At 45.1% G+C, this 15,526-nt stretch overlaps 2 protein-coding genes across 3 annotated transcripts in view; both read right to left on the bottom strand.

Annotated features, from left to right (window-relative positions):
* Positions 1-15,526, bottom strand: part of FCHSD2 (FCH and double SH3 domains 2) — a 114,280-nt gene that overhangs the window by 86,398 nt on the left and 12,356 nt on the right. For both annotated transcript variants that reach the window (XM_051779500.1, XM_051779501.1), the window contains exon 3: positions 1,675-1,720. In XM_051779500.1, the coding sequence (XP_051635460.1) occupies positions 1,675-1,720 (46 nt within the window). The remainder of the gene's footprint in view (positions 1-1,674; positions 1,721-15,526) is intronic.
* Positions 1-15,526, bottom strand: part of LOC127467504 (uncharacterized) — a 229,949-nt gene that overhangs the window by 76,728 nt on the left and 137,695 nt on the right. The window lies entirely within an intron of this gene.

The raw sequence follows: 15,526 nt of genomic DNA on the forward strand, positions 1-15,526 counted from the left end.
AAGGTTTGGCTGAGAATTTCCAGCTCCCTTTATCGCTGGTTTTAAAGGAATATCCCATTATCGACAAAAGCGACTTCCCACTTCTTTTGAGCCCAACTTGTCACCCCAAAAAAAAGGCTTCACGGGCAGTTTTATTACCACCACCTCCAGAACGGAAAAATCCTTTTAGAGGCCCTGGAAGAACCATCCCACATTGTCCTGGAGCTCCTCAGCAATCCAAGGAAGCGATCCCACAAGCCTTCATTCATCCCAGCAGCCATTCAGTGGCTCTCAAACGATGCAGCTGCATTGCTGGAAAGCTGGGGGGTGGGGGGGGTTTAAATCCAAGGAGCTGAAAGCCTCACTTGTTAAGCCTGAGCCTTCCAAAGCTGAGAACATAATTATTTTTCCAACTTATCACGACTATTCCCTAAATGCAGTGACTGTTGTGCCTCTGCATGTAAAAGACATTCCCGGTGTCTCACTGAGACGTGAATTAAAAGTGAATTTAAATTCTCTCCATCGCTACAAAGAACACCCAATACCTGCTTTGGAGCCCGGTTTCAGGAGGCAGGTATTGATCCTGTCACTGAAAAGTCCCTGTATTTCATCAAATCAAGTTCACCTGCCGATGGAATGGATATATTCCAACGTAAATTCGTGTCCAAAGAAAAACCGGAGCGCCAATAACTTACAGAACGTCGTCAGCGAGTGGATTTCATTCAGCACAAATTTACTTGGATTTACAAAGCATTTTCAGCCGAGTTTGGGGCAGAAAAATCAGCCCTAAAAACCTGCCCTAAAAACCTGCCCATGGCAGACACAGAAATCCTCTTTTCCTGCCGGAAAATCCGGCCCCCGGAACATGTTTGCTCTGTTATTTTGTGGGTGATGCAGCACTAAAAGGATTTTTAACATCCTAAAACTCCCCTTAGACCCAGCCCAGTGCCAGGCTGTGCTCCCCCATTTCCCTCCTGTCACTGCCCCAACACCAATTCCACCATCAGGCACATCTCCAGTTGTATTTATCGGATATTGAGCTCCCCCAGCTCAGATTTTATTCCACCTTTAATCTATTCGAAAATAAATTAATGTCTTTTTAATCTTCAGCTCCAAGAGCCTTTCCTGTAAATTAAACAGGCGGCTGCCCCTTATTAGATGCTTTTTAATTTTGGAACCAGAGAGGAAAAAAAAAAAAATCAATCCTGCCTCTTTTCTCCCCAACAAATCAAAATTCATTCCACTCCCTATCACGAGCAGGAGGCCAAATCTGCTTTTATTTCAGTTGAATGAGAAGCTGCTCCCACTGAGGAATGTGAATGTAAATTTATTTTGGAGCCAGTGTGCCAGAACACATTTCCTCTCCCTCTAATTGACCTGATTTTACTTTTATACTCAGGTTTCACACTGAATTCTGAGAAAACATCACCAAGAGTTGACTGACTTTGTAACAACTGGGGAAAAAAAAATGTTAAAAATGTCTTCTGGGCCCAAGAATTTTGAGTCAAACTGTCCATGGAACCCCAGAATGGGCCCAAGCCCTGCACAGACCAATCTGATTAGGAACTGCAATATTGGAGTTCCTAAGTTTCCAACTTATGGAAAAAATAAATTAAAACACTGTGGAAATTTGCTGATGAACAAATTACCCCAACAGAAAAACAACACAACCATTAAAATGCTTCCAGAACCTACCTGTGCATATTCCTTCTCGATTGCAGCTCTTTTCTGACTGAAGGCTCTGAAAGAGGGGGGAAAAAAAAAAAAAAATCCATTAATACCTAAACCAACCCACCACAAATTCAATTTCCTTCAATTATTTTCTCCAAACTACACAAGAAACTACCAAGCTTCAGGCTATGCCGTGAGCAAAAGGAAAATCTAATTATATTTAAATTAGTTACACAGTAATTCTGGTGGCACATCAATTAAATAAAAATAAAAATCCTCAGGAACATCCTCTAATAAGGAATTCTGGACAGGCTCTTTCTCCTCCATCTCACCATGAGGAATATCCACATTCTGATGGGTGTTACAGGCTCACTTTTCCCAACAGGATGTGAAACAAAAATCTAAAAGCATTGTGATTGTTTAAAATTCTTCCCAGAAGATCTGGCCACATTCCCGCTCCAAGGATTAAACTTCCCAAATCCCCCCCTGCTGTGTAGCTCAGTGGGTACCAAGGGCTGTGACTGACCCATGGAACACCTCAATATGAATAATAAATTATTAAATAATAATAAAAATTACTATTTTGTAAAGTATTCCAAGTATTCCACCTAATATTATAAAACAGTTTCTTTTAGGATCTCCTGTTCCAAAGCCCAGCTTAGGAAACACCCAGAACCCAAAATATCCTTTTAAAAGAATTTGGTTTTTGAGCAAAATGATAAAGAACTACACAAATAACTACAAGGAACAACTGAAATGGGCCATCAGTGTTGAAAAGGTGAAAGAAAACAAGCTGCTGTCTTTGGAACCTAAATCTGGGAACTCTTTCTTCTCCAGTTCCCAGGTAACTGCAATGGAAAACGTGGAATCAGAGGTAAATTTTCAGGATATTCAGTTTACACCCAACCTGGATACGGAACATTTATTTTACCTGAGGTCTTCCCCCACCTCTGAACCAAATTTCACTTAAACTGATGGCATAACAATGCTGGAAGCCTGAGATATCCCTAAAAACCTTCTCCAGGAAAAGTTTTACACCAGGGAACTAAAACAAAATCAGAATCAGATTTACTCCCAAAACTGCCTGAAATCTTGGGACTCGGATCGACCACAAGCTCCGGCACGAAGAGCATGGATTGTACAGCAGCACCTCCTTCAATCAGAAATATTTCACATTTTAAATTTTTGGTTTTTTTAAGTAGGGGGTTTGCAGAAAAAGTGGGCAAGACAGCACATAATTCAATTTACAGTATACCTAAATTTGTGTTGGATCTGTGTTGTGATGAATGAACAAAATGGTTAAGTGCAGGGAATACAAAGCTGGTTTTATCCTAGGGACAGTTTATCCAGGAATCCTTCTACAACAACTATAAATATATCACAAAAGAGGACAAAAATCACAGCCTGGAGTAGCCAAATTTCCCAGGAGAAAACTCTTTTGAGCAGGGGAAAAGAAAAGGCTGACTAATAAGTGCATCGGGGAGCAAATTCCACGTGTGTATATCTTGATTTATCGTGCAAAGCTGGGATGTTCTTTACTGTCATTCAAGATGGAATTTCAAATCTATTCATCTCATGAAACAATTTGGTTTATAAGGCAATGAAATGTTCTCTAACTGGTAAGTTTTTAAGACTGTATTTAAATCACCCAGGTCAATTTAATACAACAGGTGCTCTGAAATATTGAGGGATCTTTTTCTATTTTCCTTGTAAATCAGCATAACAATGTGAAGGAGGAGTCAGGTCAGTGGACAATGAGACTTCAAGGAGTTTTCCAACAGAGAAACAGGAGAAACTAGTGTTTGAATGTCTTGGGCTGGCCATCCTTTGTGAAAAATCAATATATTAACATTAAAATATACATTAGTCATTTATAAAACAGTGTTATATTTGTCCAGTTGTACAAATCTCAAGATGAAAGTCACACCTTGCACAGTAAAACCAGTTAAACCCAGCGACACCCCGAAAATCAGAAAGGGAATTAGGTGCTGTATGAAAATTTAACTCCATGTAGAGCTATGTAAAAATGGAAACAGACACCCCCTGGCCAGGGCTCTTGAATAAAAGAAGGGGTTAAATTTGCATCAGTGAATGTATTTCCATTTAAAGCCGAGAAATTCGACAAGGTTGGAATCACATTTGGAACAAGGTCATGATAAAGGTCCAAAAAACCAAGGGATTAACTGGCAAATTGGTCCAACTCACCCAGCACGAGCAGTTGGGGTTAATACATTTCTTTGGTTATGAACTTTCAGATCAACTGTTTGGCAAATTTTAATGCCATTTGAAAATCCTTCCCATTTCCACGACCACGAAAAGCACCAGAAAAAGTACAAATGAGTGTCTGAAACGTCCAAAAAGAAGGCTGGACTAAAGGAACACACCTTTTTCTGACCTTGACCTGAGAGCCCCCAAGCCCTGTCTAACAAAAGCACAGCTAAAACAACGTGCTCAGCTTTACAAAGCCTGGATTTCCCAGCTCAGCACAACTGGGAGCAGCAGAGTTGACCCTTTCAGTGCCTGGGAGGTGATGAAAGGAGCAGGGGAAAATTAATATTCACACACTGCACGGGGATGGTGACTCCCCAAAAGGCTTTTTAAAATCCTTTTCATAGAGGCTACTGAATCAAAACAGCATTTTCTCTTCGTTTCATAATCAAAACAGCATTTTCTCTTTGCTTTATGAACTGTCAGCAAGTGAAAGCCACGTCAGGTGATGCAGACCCAGGGAGCAGATCCATAAAGCCCTGATACAATGAGAAAAGGAATGGAAAAAAGAAAACAAAAAGGTAAAGGAATAAACCATTTTCCCTTCTTTCACTATCATGAGTTATTAAGGCAATTTCAAAATTTGGTTAAAAGTGAATTCACCCCATCAAAAATTCTTAGTAAAATACTAAAACACGTTGCTACTGGTTGGTGGATTGAGTCACATTTAAACACTCAAAGAGGTGAATCGGGGAATTTTGAAATATCCAAAAATTCCTAGCTTCCCAGAAGGCAGCTCAACGATAATTCCTGACAGTTACAACATATGCCAGTGGAAAATTATGACTTTACAACTTGTACACTTGGGGCACAAATGCTCAGAGTGAAATCATGTCCAAGCTAACACTATCCTGATTCACTGAGATGAAAGTACACACTCACTCCAGAATTTTCCATTAAAAACATGAAAACTGCTCAGGTTGAAGAAAAAATAGAAGGAAAATAAAAAGGGGAGCAACCCCACAAAGCTCCAAAGCCACCATTAGGTATCAAGGTGGAATTGCCACAGCTGGTTTGGTTCCTTTTGTCCAGTGACAAAAATCACTCCTGAAAAATCTCACTGCCACCTCTGTCCCAGGGAAGACGTGCAGGAACACGGGCTGAGTCCCCCCCAAAAATCCCAATCTACCTCTGAAACAAAACCTGCACACGGGAAGTTAAAATCCAGCCTTAAAGATCAATTCCTGCCTCCCTGAACGGGCAGACCTCAGGTGCCTTTTCCACTGATGAGATGGAATTTATTTCTTGGAAGGAAGGCAAACAGATCCCAATGCACGAGCACCAACCCTGCTGGGGAACAACACCCACTTCCAATATTCCTGTCCCCCATGGCACTGCAATTCCCAGCCTGGCTCAAGGCTGGAGTGACCCTGGGCAAGACTTGGCATTTGCCTTTTTTGACCTTCCCGAGGCTGTGCCAGCCCCTGTCACCCAAGGTCACTCTGGACACGGCCCTGCCTCCAGCACATCAACCTGCTCCCCAAATTTAACAATCCTTAACCTGCCCAGAGCTCCATCCCACCATGGCCATGGGGTGTCTGTTTCCATTTTTACATAGCTCTACATGGAGTTAAATTTTCATACAGCACCTAATTCCCTTTCTGATTTTCGGGGTGTCGCTGGGTTTAACTGGTTTTACTGTGCAAGGTGTGACTTTCATCTTGAGATTTGTACAACTGGACAAACATAACACTGTTTTATAAATCACTAACGTGTATTTTAATGTTAATATATTGATTTTTCACGATCCATGCCCTTCCTGGAGTCATGGATCCAGCATGGACCTCTGAGGGACACCCAGAGGTGTCTGAGGGACACATCCAGAGCCAGCTGGACTTTGCAGCACTGCTCCCCACCGCTTCCAACGGGGAAGTCCGGCCAATTTTCCACTCCCTTATCAGACCCCGTGTCCCTGACGGGGCCACAAAGGTGCTCCAGGACACTGTGTCAAAGGTAACACGGACAACGTGTTCTCCCTGCCCACATTCCCAGCTTTCCCAGAAGGCAATCAGGCCCAATTCACCCTTGGCTACTCCAAATCACCTTCTTGCCCCTCCAGGAAATGATTTCTTGGGGAAAAAAACCTTGAAAGAAGCTTTGAAAATGGTTTCTGGGAGGTTTTGCTCCGTAATATTTCCAAGAAGCAAGGGAAAGCCGAGCAGCCTCCTTCCAGCAGAAACAGGTATGGAATTCACCTTTCTCCAGCCATCAGGAAGCTCCCTGATCACCATGAGCTTTCAAAGATGACTGGACCATCTCACTGCCCCTCTGGAGTGTGAATGAGCTCAAACCCTGCAGTGCACCTGCAGACACGTTTGATCCCCGCTCGGCGTGGGTTTGGCTGGGATGGAGTTAATGTTCTGCACAGTGGCTGGGCTGGGATTTGTGCTGGGAACACAAAGTTCAGAGCAGAGATAACTCAGGGATGGTTTGTTATGGCTGAGCAGGGCTTGCCCAGCTCAAAGCCTTCTCTGCTCCTCACACCACAGAACCACAGGCCTGGGTTGGAAGGGACCTTAAAAGATCATTAGTTCCACGCCCTGCCATGGGCAGGGACACCTTCCACTAGCCCAGGGTGCTCCAAGTCCCCTATCCAATCTGGCCTTGGACACTTCCAGGGATGGGGCAGCCACAGATGCTCTGGAAAGCCACTTCCCACCAGTGAGTGGCTGGGAGTGCACAAGAAGTTAAGAGTGGAGACACCCAGGCCAGCTGAGCCCAGCTGACCCAGGGACATCCCAGACCACGAGGCATCATGCTCAGCAATAAGAGCTGGGGGAAGAAGGAAGGGGGAGTGTTTGGAGCGATGGCATTTGTCTTCCCAAGTCACAGAATCATAGGATCACTGAGGCTGGAAAAGCCCTCTCAGCCCACGGAGTGCCCCCTGTGCCCGATGCCCACCTTGTCCCCCAGCCCAGAGCACTGAGTGCCACGGCCAGGCCTTCCTGGGATACCTCTAGGGGTGGGGACTCCACCACCTTCTGGGCAGCCTCTTCCAAGGCCTGACCACCCTTTCCAGCAAGAAATTCCTCCTGATGTCCAACCTGACCCTCCCCTGGCACAGCTGGAGGCCGTTCCCTCTCCTCCTGTCCCTTTTCCCTGGGAGCAGAGCCCGACCCACCCTGGCTCCCCCCCTCCTGTCAGGGAGTTGCAGAGCCAGAAGGTCCCCCCTGAGCCTCCTTTTCTCCAGGCTGAGCCCCCCCAGCTCCCTCAGCTGCTCCTGCTGCTCCAGCCCCTTCCCCAGCTCTGTTCCCTTCCCTGGACACGCTCCAGCCCCTCCATGTCCTTCTCCATTACATCTGATGGATCCTGGCTTTCCTGGGAATGGCTGAGGCCCTGCCTGCCCAGGGGAAGTGAGGAATGAATTCTTTACTTTGCTTTACCTATTCAACTGTTTTTCTCTCAATCCATGAGTTCTCCCCCTCTCACCCATCCGATTCTCCTCCCCATCTCACTGAGAGGGGAATGAGGAAGTCCCAGGGCAAGGCTGAGCTGATGGACTGGGATAACCAGATACTGAATTAAAACACCCTTTGGAATTCCAGCTGCCACTACAAAATAAAAAGAGAAGCAACCCTGAAACACTTGGGAGGAGGGAGGGGGGCCAAAATGTTTCCCCCCCTTGCAGGAAAACAGGATTTCTTAAGGAATGCCAACGTTCTTGTTTGGTTTAATTCAGTACTTTTATCTGGATTCTCCTCCCACTTTCCCCAGTAAGGTGAAAAATGCAGCCCAGTGGATCAATGCACAACGGAACAAGTGCTTTGTTTTTAATTTGAGGACAGGTGTGTCACTAACAAAGGCACAACTGAATCCACAAGTACTTGAGGCAACATAAATCATCCCCGTGGCTCCGCTCAGGGCAGGGGTTGGCAATAAATGCTGAGATAAGATAACACAGCAGCAGCTCCATTCCTAATGAGGGACTCCAGGAACACCATCTAAGCAGATTAATATTCCCTCCCCGTGTCCAGCAGAGACAAAGACAACATACCTGGAGCAGTAATTAATCTACAGAAATTATTCCCCATGACAAGGCTCTCAGGCACTGCCTGTGTCAGGCTCCTCTTTGTGGTTTCCTGTTGACTGAACGTTTTCAAAGAGCTGCATAAAATTCTGAGGGTCTGAAGGGTAAATTATTTTCCAGAAAAACCCTGATTTTATACAAGTTATTTATACCCAGGCTGCAGAAAGCAGAGTAGCAGCCAGAGTGTAACAACCCAGGGTATTCAAATTTGGAATGTGATTTACAGAATCACACAATGGTTGGGGTGGGAAGGGACCTTAAGGATCATCCAGTTCCACCCCCCTGCCTGCTTCCACTAGAGCAGGTTGCCTTGGGCACTTCCAGGGATGGGGCAGCCACAGCTTCTCTGGGAAATCCATTCCAGGGCCTCCCCACCCTCCCAGGGAAGAACCTCCTCCTAAAATCTAACCTAAACCTACTCCTTTTAGTTCAAATCCCTTCCCCCTTGTCACAAAGTACCCACGGCTTCAAATTCCGAGGTTTTTGTAGGTTGGGGAGTTCACACCATTACACAAAACACTGGTTTTCCTTTTTCCAAGCCAAACTCCTCCCAACACATCAAACGCTGCCTGGGATACAGCAAGAGAACCATTCCCACCATTCCCTGCCTGGAGCATCTCAAAAATCCCCCTCAGCTTGGTGATTCCACACTATTATCTGCAGAGAACGGGGTAGTTCTCCATGTTTTTCCAGCTTTCCATAAAGTTCTGACCTGGCATCAGCAGGGAAAAAGGAAAAGCATGAGAAGGAACGACCCCTCTTTCCCTCACACCCACAGCACAGGGCAGGTCCACTTCCAAGGGACATCTACTGCAAAACAGGACAAAAGGATGGTGGGAGTGGGTTAAGTGGCCTTACAGAGGGAATTCTGGCCTCTTAAACAATGGCAATAATACCAGCATTAATGTCTGCATCATGTCTGTGATTCTCTTCCCAGGATATTTCCCTGCCCCTTGAGCCACCTGAACAGATCTGGAGCTGCAAAGCCACCAGGCTAAAGATCTGGAACTCGAATATCCCAGCCAGCACTGGCTGGTTTTGGTGATACTTCTGCAGTTTCAGGGCGTTCCTTTTATTTATAACTTATCCAAAACTCATAAGAGACCAACCCAGTTTTTATCCCAACAAATACTCTGGTTTTCCAACCTCACTTCGTGCCAACACATCCATTCGCTGTAGTTACAGTTCAGAAATAAAGTACCTTTTAACACCTGCTAAATCTCACACTCGTTTAATAAATGCACCTAAAGGAGATGACCTGGAATCCTGGTGCCTCCAATCATTTTCTGGATGGTTGGATTCCATTTAAACATCCCCAGATTTCCACCAGTGCTGACTCTCTAAGCCTTGACTTGCTCTTGCAAAAAGGCAACTGAAGAAATTCTGAAGGAGAAACTCACTTTCACTTCATTTAAGAGCAAAGTCTCCAGTGCCACAAAGCACTTTAAATTCCTTTTCAGCCACTCCAAGAAACAACAACAAAAAAAAAAGAAGTCACGTTACAGCAAATCACAGCCTTGATTTTATGATTTAAAAATAACAACCTCTCCTTTGTTCAATGGTTTGACATCACCTGAACAAAGTGATCTCTTCCTAGAAAGGTGACTGTTTTACATGCACAGTTACCTGCCAGGTTTATGCTACTCCTTTATAAACAAGCAATTCCCCAGCCTTCTTATCAAAGAGCAGAAGTTCTATGGCAGCACTATAATAATATCAGCACTATTACTATTTATTGCCTTTGCTGCTGAAGACTTTGTCCCACCCATTAAATAAACTCTACACTAAGTCACTGTGTTGGACATTTGGTAGCACTGTTCAAACACAGTTCTGCTGCCTGGATTTTGGTCTCCAGTCTAACTTGCCATCTCATATATTAAACAACCATCCATTCCCTTCAGTTTGGAGATGATGTGTGGAATTTTCCCCCCTAAGTCCTGCAGAAATATCTTCATCAAAATTCACATCACAGTATCACCTTGGCTCTTCTTTCCAACGCATCAGTTTAGATAAAGATAAAAGTCCACTTTTATTTCTTTCATATTTCCCAGAGAAGTACATGGAGGTGAGGAGGGAGAGCTGAACTCCTTGACTCAGCCAGCAAAGAGTTCCTTTATGTCCCAAATATTTGTGCTTCAGGAGTAGTGAAGATGTCCTTGCTGAGATCAGCCAAACCTCGAGCTGATCCTCCAGCAGGAAGCATCCCTGGCTTCTCATGCTGCATCCAGGAGCTTCACTGTGGGCAAAATTTCGGCTGGTTCGGCTGGTTTCCCCCCTGCAATGACTGAGGGGGGAAATAAAAATGGGGAGTACTGGACTCCTTTCCCTGTCTCCTCCACTGCCTTGGAAAATGTCCTGCTGCTCCCAAGCCCATTATCCCCCCATTTTTCTCCTCTTCATATCCCTGACCAGCTGTAGATGGAACTGATATTAGGGTTGGACTCAATGATCTTGGAGGTCTTTTCCAACCTAAACAATTCCATGATTTTATTGTATTGTCCTTCAGCAACCAAGCAAAGCTTCCGTATTCCTCCTTTACCTCCCACCTTTTTCAAACCTTGCCCAGTGTCCTTCAGCTTCTTGCTCAGCCTTGCCAAAATTCCTGAGCTCCCCACACAACGGGATGCTTTGCTCCTTAGCTTTCTGGGAGTCTTCCTTAGGAAAACTCGGCTAAAACCACCAATCCAAGCATATTCCAAGCATATTTCCACCTCCTGGCTGGTTCCCAGGAGGTTCTGCCCACCAGCTGCATGAACAAGCTCAATTCTGCTCTCTCCTGACAGGGATCCTCCAGGTCCTGGAGTCAATTTGTGGTCACAGCAGCCCAAGCCCCACTAGCCCGGACAGGATTCCCAAAAGCCAGTTGCCAGCCTTCCTCCCACGGCACGTACGGACAACGTGGAGTCCTGACACCACAAACATCTCAACACAGCACAGATGTGGCCTCAGGGCCAAGACTTTGAACAAGAACACACCAACACGAGGCTGCAAGATCCCACCAGCTGCGCAAGCACAAGCCCCAGGAGAACAAACGCCAAACCAGCCGAAATTTTGCCCACAGTGAAGCTCCTGGATGCAGCATGAGAAGCCAGGGATGCTTCCTGCTGGAGGATCAGCTCGAGGTTTGGCTGATCTCAGCAAGGACATCTTCACTACTCCTGAAGCACAAATATTTGGGACATAAAGGAACTCTTTGCTGGCTGAGTCAAGGAGTTCAGCTCTCCCTCCTCACCTCCATGTACTTCTCTGGGAAATATGAAAGAAATAAAAGTGGACTTTTTGTTTTTTAAACTTGACTTTCACATACATGCCCTGCACTGTCTCTTCTTTAGTCTCACTCTTAAAATACTCAACTCTTCCTCACAAAGTCCTGCAGAAAGGGAGGAAGTGGCAGATCAAACATCCTGTAACACACCGGAGCTCTCCTCTCCTCTATAAATTCCTCACCACGACACATCTCTATTTTCAAACAGTGTTCCCAGAGCAAACACAAGCCCAAATATCCACCCCATCCCTTTTATAGCCAAGTACACACTGATCTCGTGCTGATTCAGCTCCTCCAGGACTTTCTACCACGCTCAGGAGCCCTGCTATCTCCTTTTGCTCCCCACAGGATTTACAGGAACTCACCAACCACGTCCAGCTCAGTATCTTTGTGCTGCAATTAAAAGTTTGTTCCTCCCTCGACTAAAACTCCTGTCTCCCACAGCTCTGCTGCAATTTGTCCCTTGCAATGTTTGCTCTTTCAATTGCCACTTATGCTCTACCAAGATAAACTACACCGGAGGAAAATTCCCCTGAATGTAAAAAGAAGTGTTAGAGCTGAAAATGCTTCAACCCACGTGCAGAATTTAATGATTTAAAGCAGCACGCAGCAAATTATATGGCAAATATTGTCCTTATCAAGGAATCAAAGTTGTGCTTGATATGTCTGGGTCAAAACCAACCTCCTGCCTTTCCTGGTGGATTCACAGCAAGTGTTTTATTCCACTTTTCACATACAATTTTCAGTCTTTAAATCAGCCTCCTGCCATCCTTTCAAGCAATTTTAGGTACTACTGTTCTAACCCTACTCAAAGGAGTAAAATACTATGATTTCCACGCCCAGAGCGAGCAGAGAAACGAGATCCTGCTCTGAAACACAAAACCCGGTCTAACCTTGAATTAGTTGACTTCAGAAGTTCTCACTCACAGAACAGCTCAGGCTGGAAAAGACCTTGAAGATCACTACGCCCTGCTCTTCAAAAATTCAAATTTTACGAGTGGTCCTTCCTCAAAAGCCCTCTTCTATCTTTGTTTGCTCCTGGTAGTTTAACTGACGCACTTAAAATGTGCAACTGCCCCACGCAATGTGTTGGGAAGTCACCACTTTTAGCAGGACGTTAAGAGGTCAGTCACAACTGGGACAGGCCAGGGGTGGAATTTTAGGTGCTCCTTACAAGGTGACGGCTCCCAACACAAGCTTTTAAAACGTGCTCAGCCGAGTTTATTTGATTTTACCCAAAATATTAACACACAGGCAAAATGCTTCAGCGTGACAGGACAAACCCACAACCACACTGGAGATAGCTGGGATTTTTAGCACCACAAGCTCCCAGTTCGTGAGAATTTAAACTCCTTTTTAAGCTATCGAATATGACAAAGCAATTCTCCCCCCCCCCCCCACATTTGCTTTTGTGCTTGGATTTTATTCATCATTTTTAACATCCTAATCCAATTTATCGACGGTAAATTTCATGGCAAACCACGAAACATCTTCGCCTGAGAAGCGACCCCGTGGCGACGCAGCGAGAAAAAAAATTCCAGACAACATTCAGGAGCGAGCAATGTAGTGCCCATAAATCACATTACTGTACAGTTTGGGATTAGGATGAGTTGCCACTGGCAACAGAGCCAAAAAAAAAAAAAAAAAATCAATTCTGTCACTATATATAGAGAATTCTTGTAACCTCAAACGCAGCCAATGCTTTCAGCAATTTGTCTCAGAGAAGTATTAGCAGGGCCAGCATGTGAGCAGAGGAACATGACATCCCCACGCAAAACAAGGCTAAAACAATGGAGTTTTTCCTTCGGCGGAATTAAAACAAGAAAACAAAAAAGGGAGAGCCCAGAAAGCTGCTGGGGAGGGGGTGAACATTCATTCGTTCCCCCTTTTCGAAACACAAATACGGAGATTGGGCTTAAATATATTGCAAACGATCACTAACGAGGGGTTGTTTTAAATGGGAAGCTAAGCAAACACTAGGGAGAGAGACAATTTTGGCCAACACAAAGGTGCTTTTTCTACGGCTCCCCCAGCCCCGATTCATCACATCCAAAGCATTTCCTTTTTAGAGGAAAAACTAGGATCTGGGAATTCAGCTGGAGCGTTCAGAACACAGGGATCTGAGGAGCTCCTTTGATCCCCGTTTGCTGAACAGCAAGAAGCCAAGGCACATTTCAGCAGCCACTTCTTATTTCACATCCAGGAGCTGCCAAATGTTTTGTAGCAGCAACAGCCACCTTGGAGCTCTTCCTTTGCTCAGCTGTCACGTTTTAGGAATCTTGACAGAGCCACCCAGGTGCATTACAATGGCTTTTCTCCTTTCTACTTTTAATACAGGCACTTCATTTTAAAATGACACCCTTCACAAGGTTTCATTGTCAAATTCTGGTTTTTAATGCACCAGACAGGTAATAATAATTACTATAATGGGTTTTTTTTCCCTCAAAGCACAATCCTCTAAGAATACGGTACGTGCACTGTTATTTTTTGAGTTAGTAAAATGTAACAGCTCAGTGAAAATACGCGTCTCGATTTCTAAAATCTGTGTGTAGATACATCAGAATCACTGAGGTTGGAAAAGACCCAGATCTGAGATCAGAGTCCAACCTGTGACCCAACACCACCCCGGCAACCAGACCATGGAAGCCCAAAACAGGTTGATCTTCCCTGAGGGAAAAACACAGCTCAGGTCCTTAACTGGAAACTAAGAATCACTTTGGAAATAAAACTAAACTGGAAATTCATTAGTGAATTTTGGGGAGCAGGAGTACGATGCAGTTAGAGTGGTTTTCCTGAACGAAAAGCTCCAGGAAAACCAGAACAGGGTTGTTAATACAGGTAATCATGGAATCACAGAAAGGTTTGGATTGGAAGGGACCTTAAAGATCATTAATTCCACCCCCTGCCATGGGCAGGGACACCTTCCACCATCCCAGGTTGCTCCAACCTGGCCTTGGACACTTCCAGGGATGGGGCAGCCACAGCTTCTCTGGGCAACCTGGGCCAGGGCCTCTCCATCCTCATAGGGAAGAATTCCTTCCCAATATCCCATCTATCCCTGCCCTCTGGCAGTGGGAAGCCATTTCCTGTGTCCTGTCCCTCCAGGTCCTTGTAAATAGTCTCTCTCCATCTTTCTTGTAGCTCCTTCAGGTCCTGGAAGGCCACAATCAGGTCATCCTGGAGCCTTCTCTTCTCCAGGCTGAGCAATCCCAGCTCTCCCAGCCTTTCCCCTGCCAGTCCAGCAGCAGAGCTGGGTGCAGGGAAGGCCAAAGGCATTCCAAACATCCAGGGAGCTGTGTCAACAAAAGAGGACCCAGCCCTCTTCCAGTAGAGTATGAACTAACCTGCTAAATTTAGAAAGGAAAAAAAAAAATCCAAATTACAAGAGATAAAATTCCAGCAGAGAGACCCATTTGCTCCCTGGAGCATTTGGATGTGTGTGGACTCACTGGAAGAAAGGATTTGGTCTTGGATATTAAGTGGACAGCAGCACTCCACAAGAAGGACTTGGCATTCCAGCCAGCAGAGAACATCAAAGCACCCCCTGCTAAGGAAAACTGAGCTTTTTGGGGAAGATCAAAGCTCAACACGCTCCAAAATCTTGTCCTGGGGTGTCGAAAACACTCCCCTGAACTCCAGAACAAAGCCCACGGTCACATTCCTCCGGCAGCAAACCCTGGCTGCAGGACACACGAGGCCACGGTCACGAGGCCAGATCTCCCCAGGAAATCAGGAATAACAACATCCCCACGCCGCATTCCAAGGAAGAGAAACATACCTTCACTCCTCACGAAGATGAAAAGGAAGGGAGCAACCTCTTACAGGAGAAAAGGGAAAAATCAAAGGACATTTTTATCAGGCTTCAGCAACGCACTGAAGGATGCTCAAACTCTTTATCCAGAAACCCTATTAATTTTTAGTATTGTTTCTTCAGTACCTAATGGCCAAAATGCTACAAACCCAACAGATAAAGAGGGGGTTCAATTCTTCATTAGGGACCAACTCCAGTTACTTTTCCCCAGCTGTTGAAACACCAACTTGAGCCAGTTTTTGCATCCCGGACTCAAAATTCCGCAGAATTCCAAGCAAAGACTTGTGTGATCATGAAGATTATATGATATTATTCACCTCCTCAGCAGAAAAAGCTTCAAATGCTTAGAAAAACCAGAGTATAGGGCCTGCTTTGTTCTCCACACAATGGTAATTAACCACAATCTGCTGGCACATCAATTAATACAAATAAACGCGAACAATTTGAAAGTTTGGGGGGGATTTTTGGCCTCTCTGAACACCATGCACACCGTTCAAGCTCTGCA

The sequence above is a fragment of the Manacus candei genome, unplaced genomic scaffold (assembly GCF_025592945.1).
Source record: "Manacus candei isolate 608988 ecotype Guabito, Panama unplaced genomic scaffold, ASM2559294v1 h1tg000014l, whole genome shotgun sequence".
NCBI lineage: Eukaryota > Metazoa > Chordata > Aves > Passeriformes > Pipridae > Manacus > Manacus candei.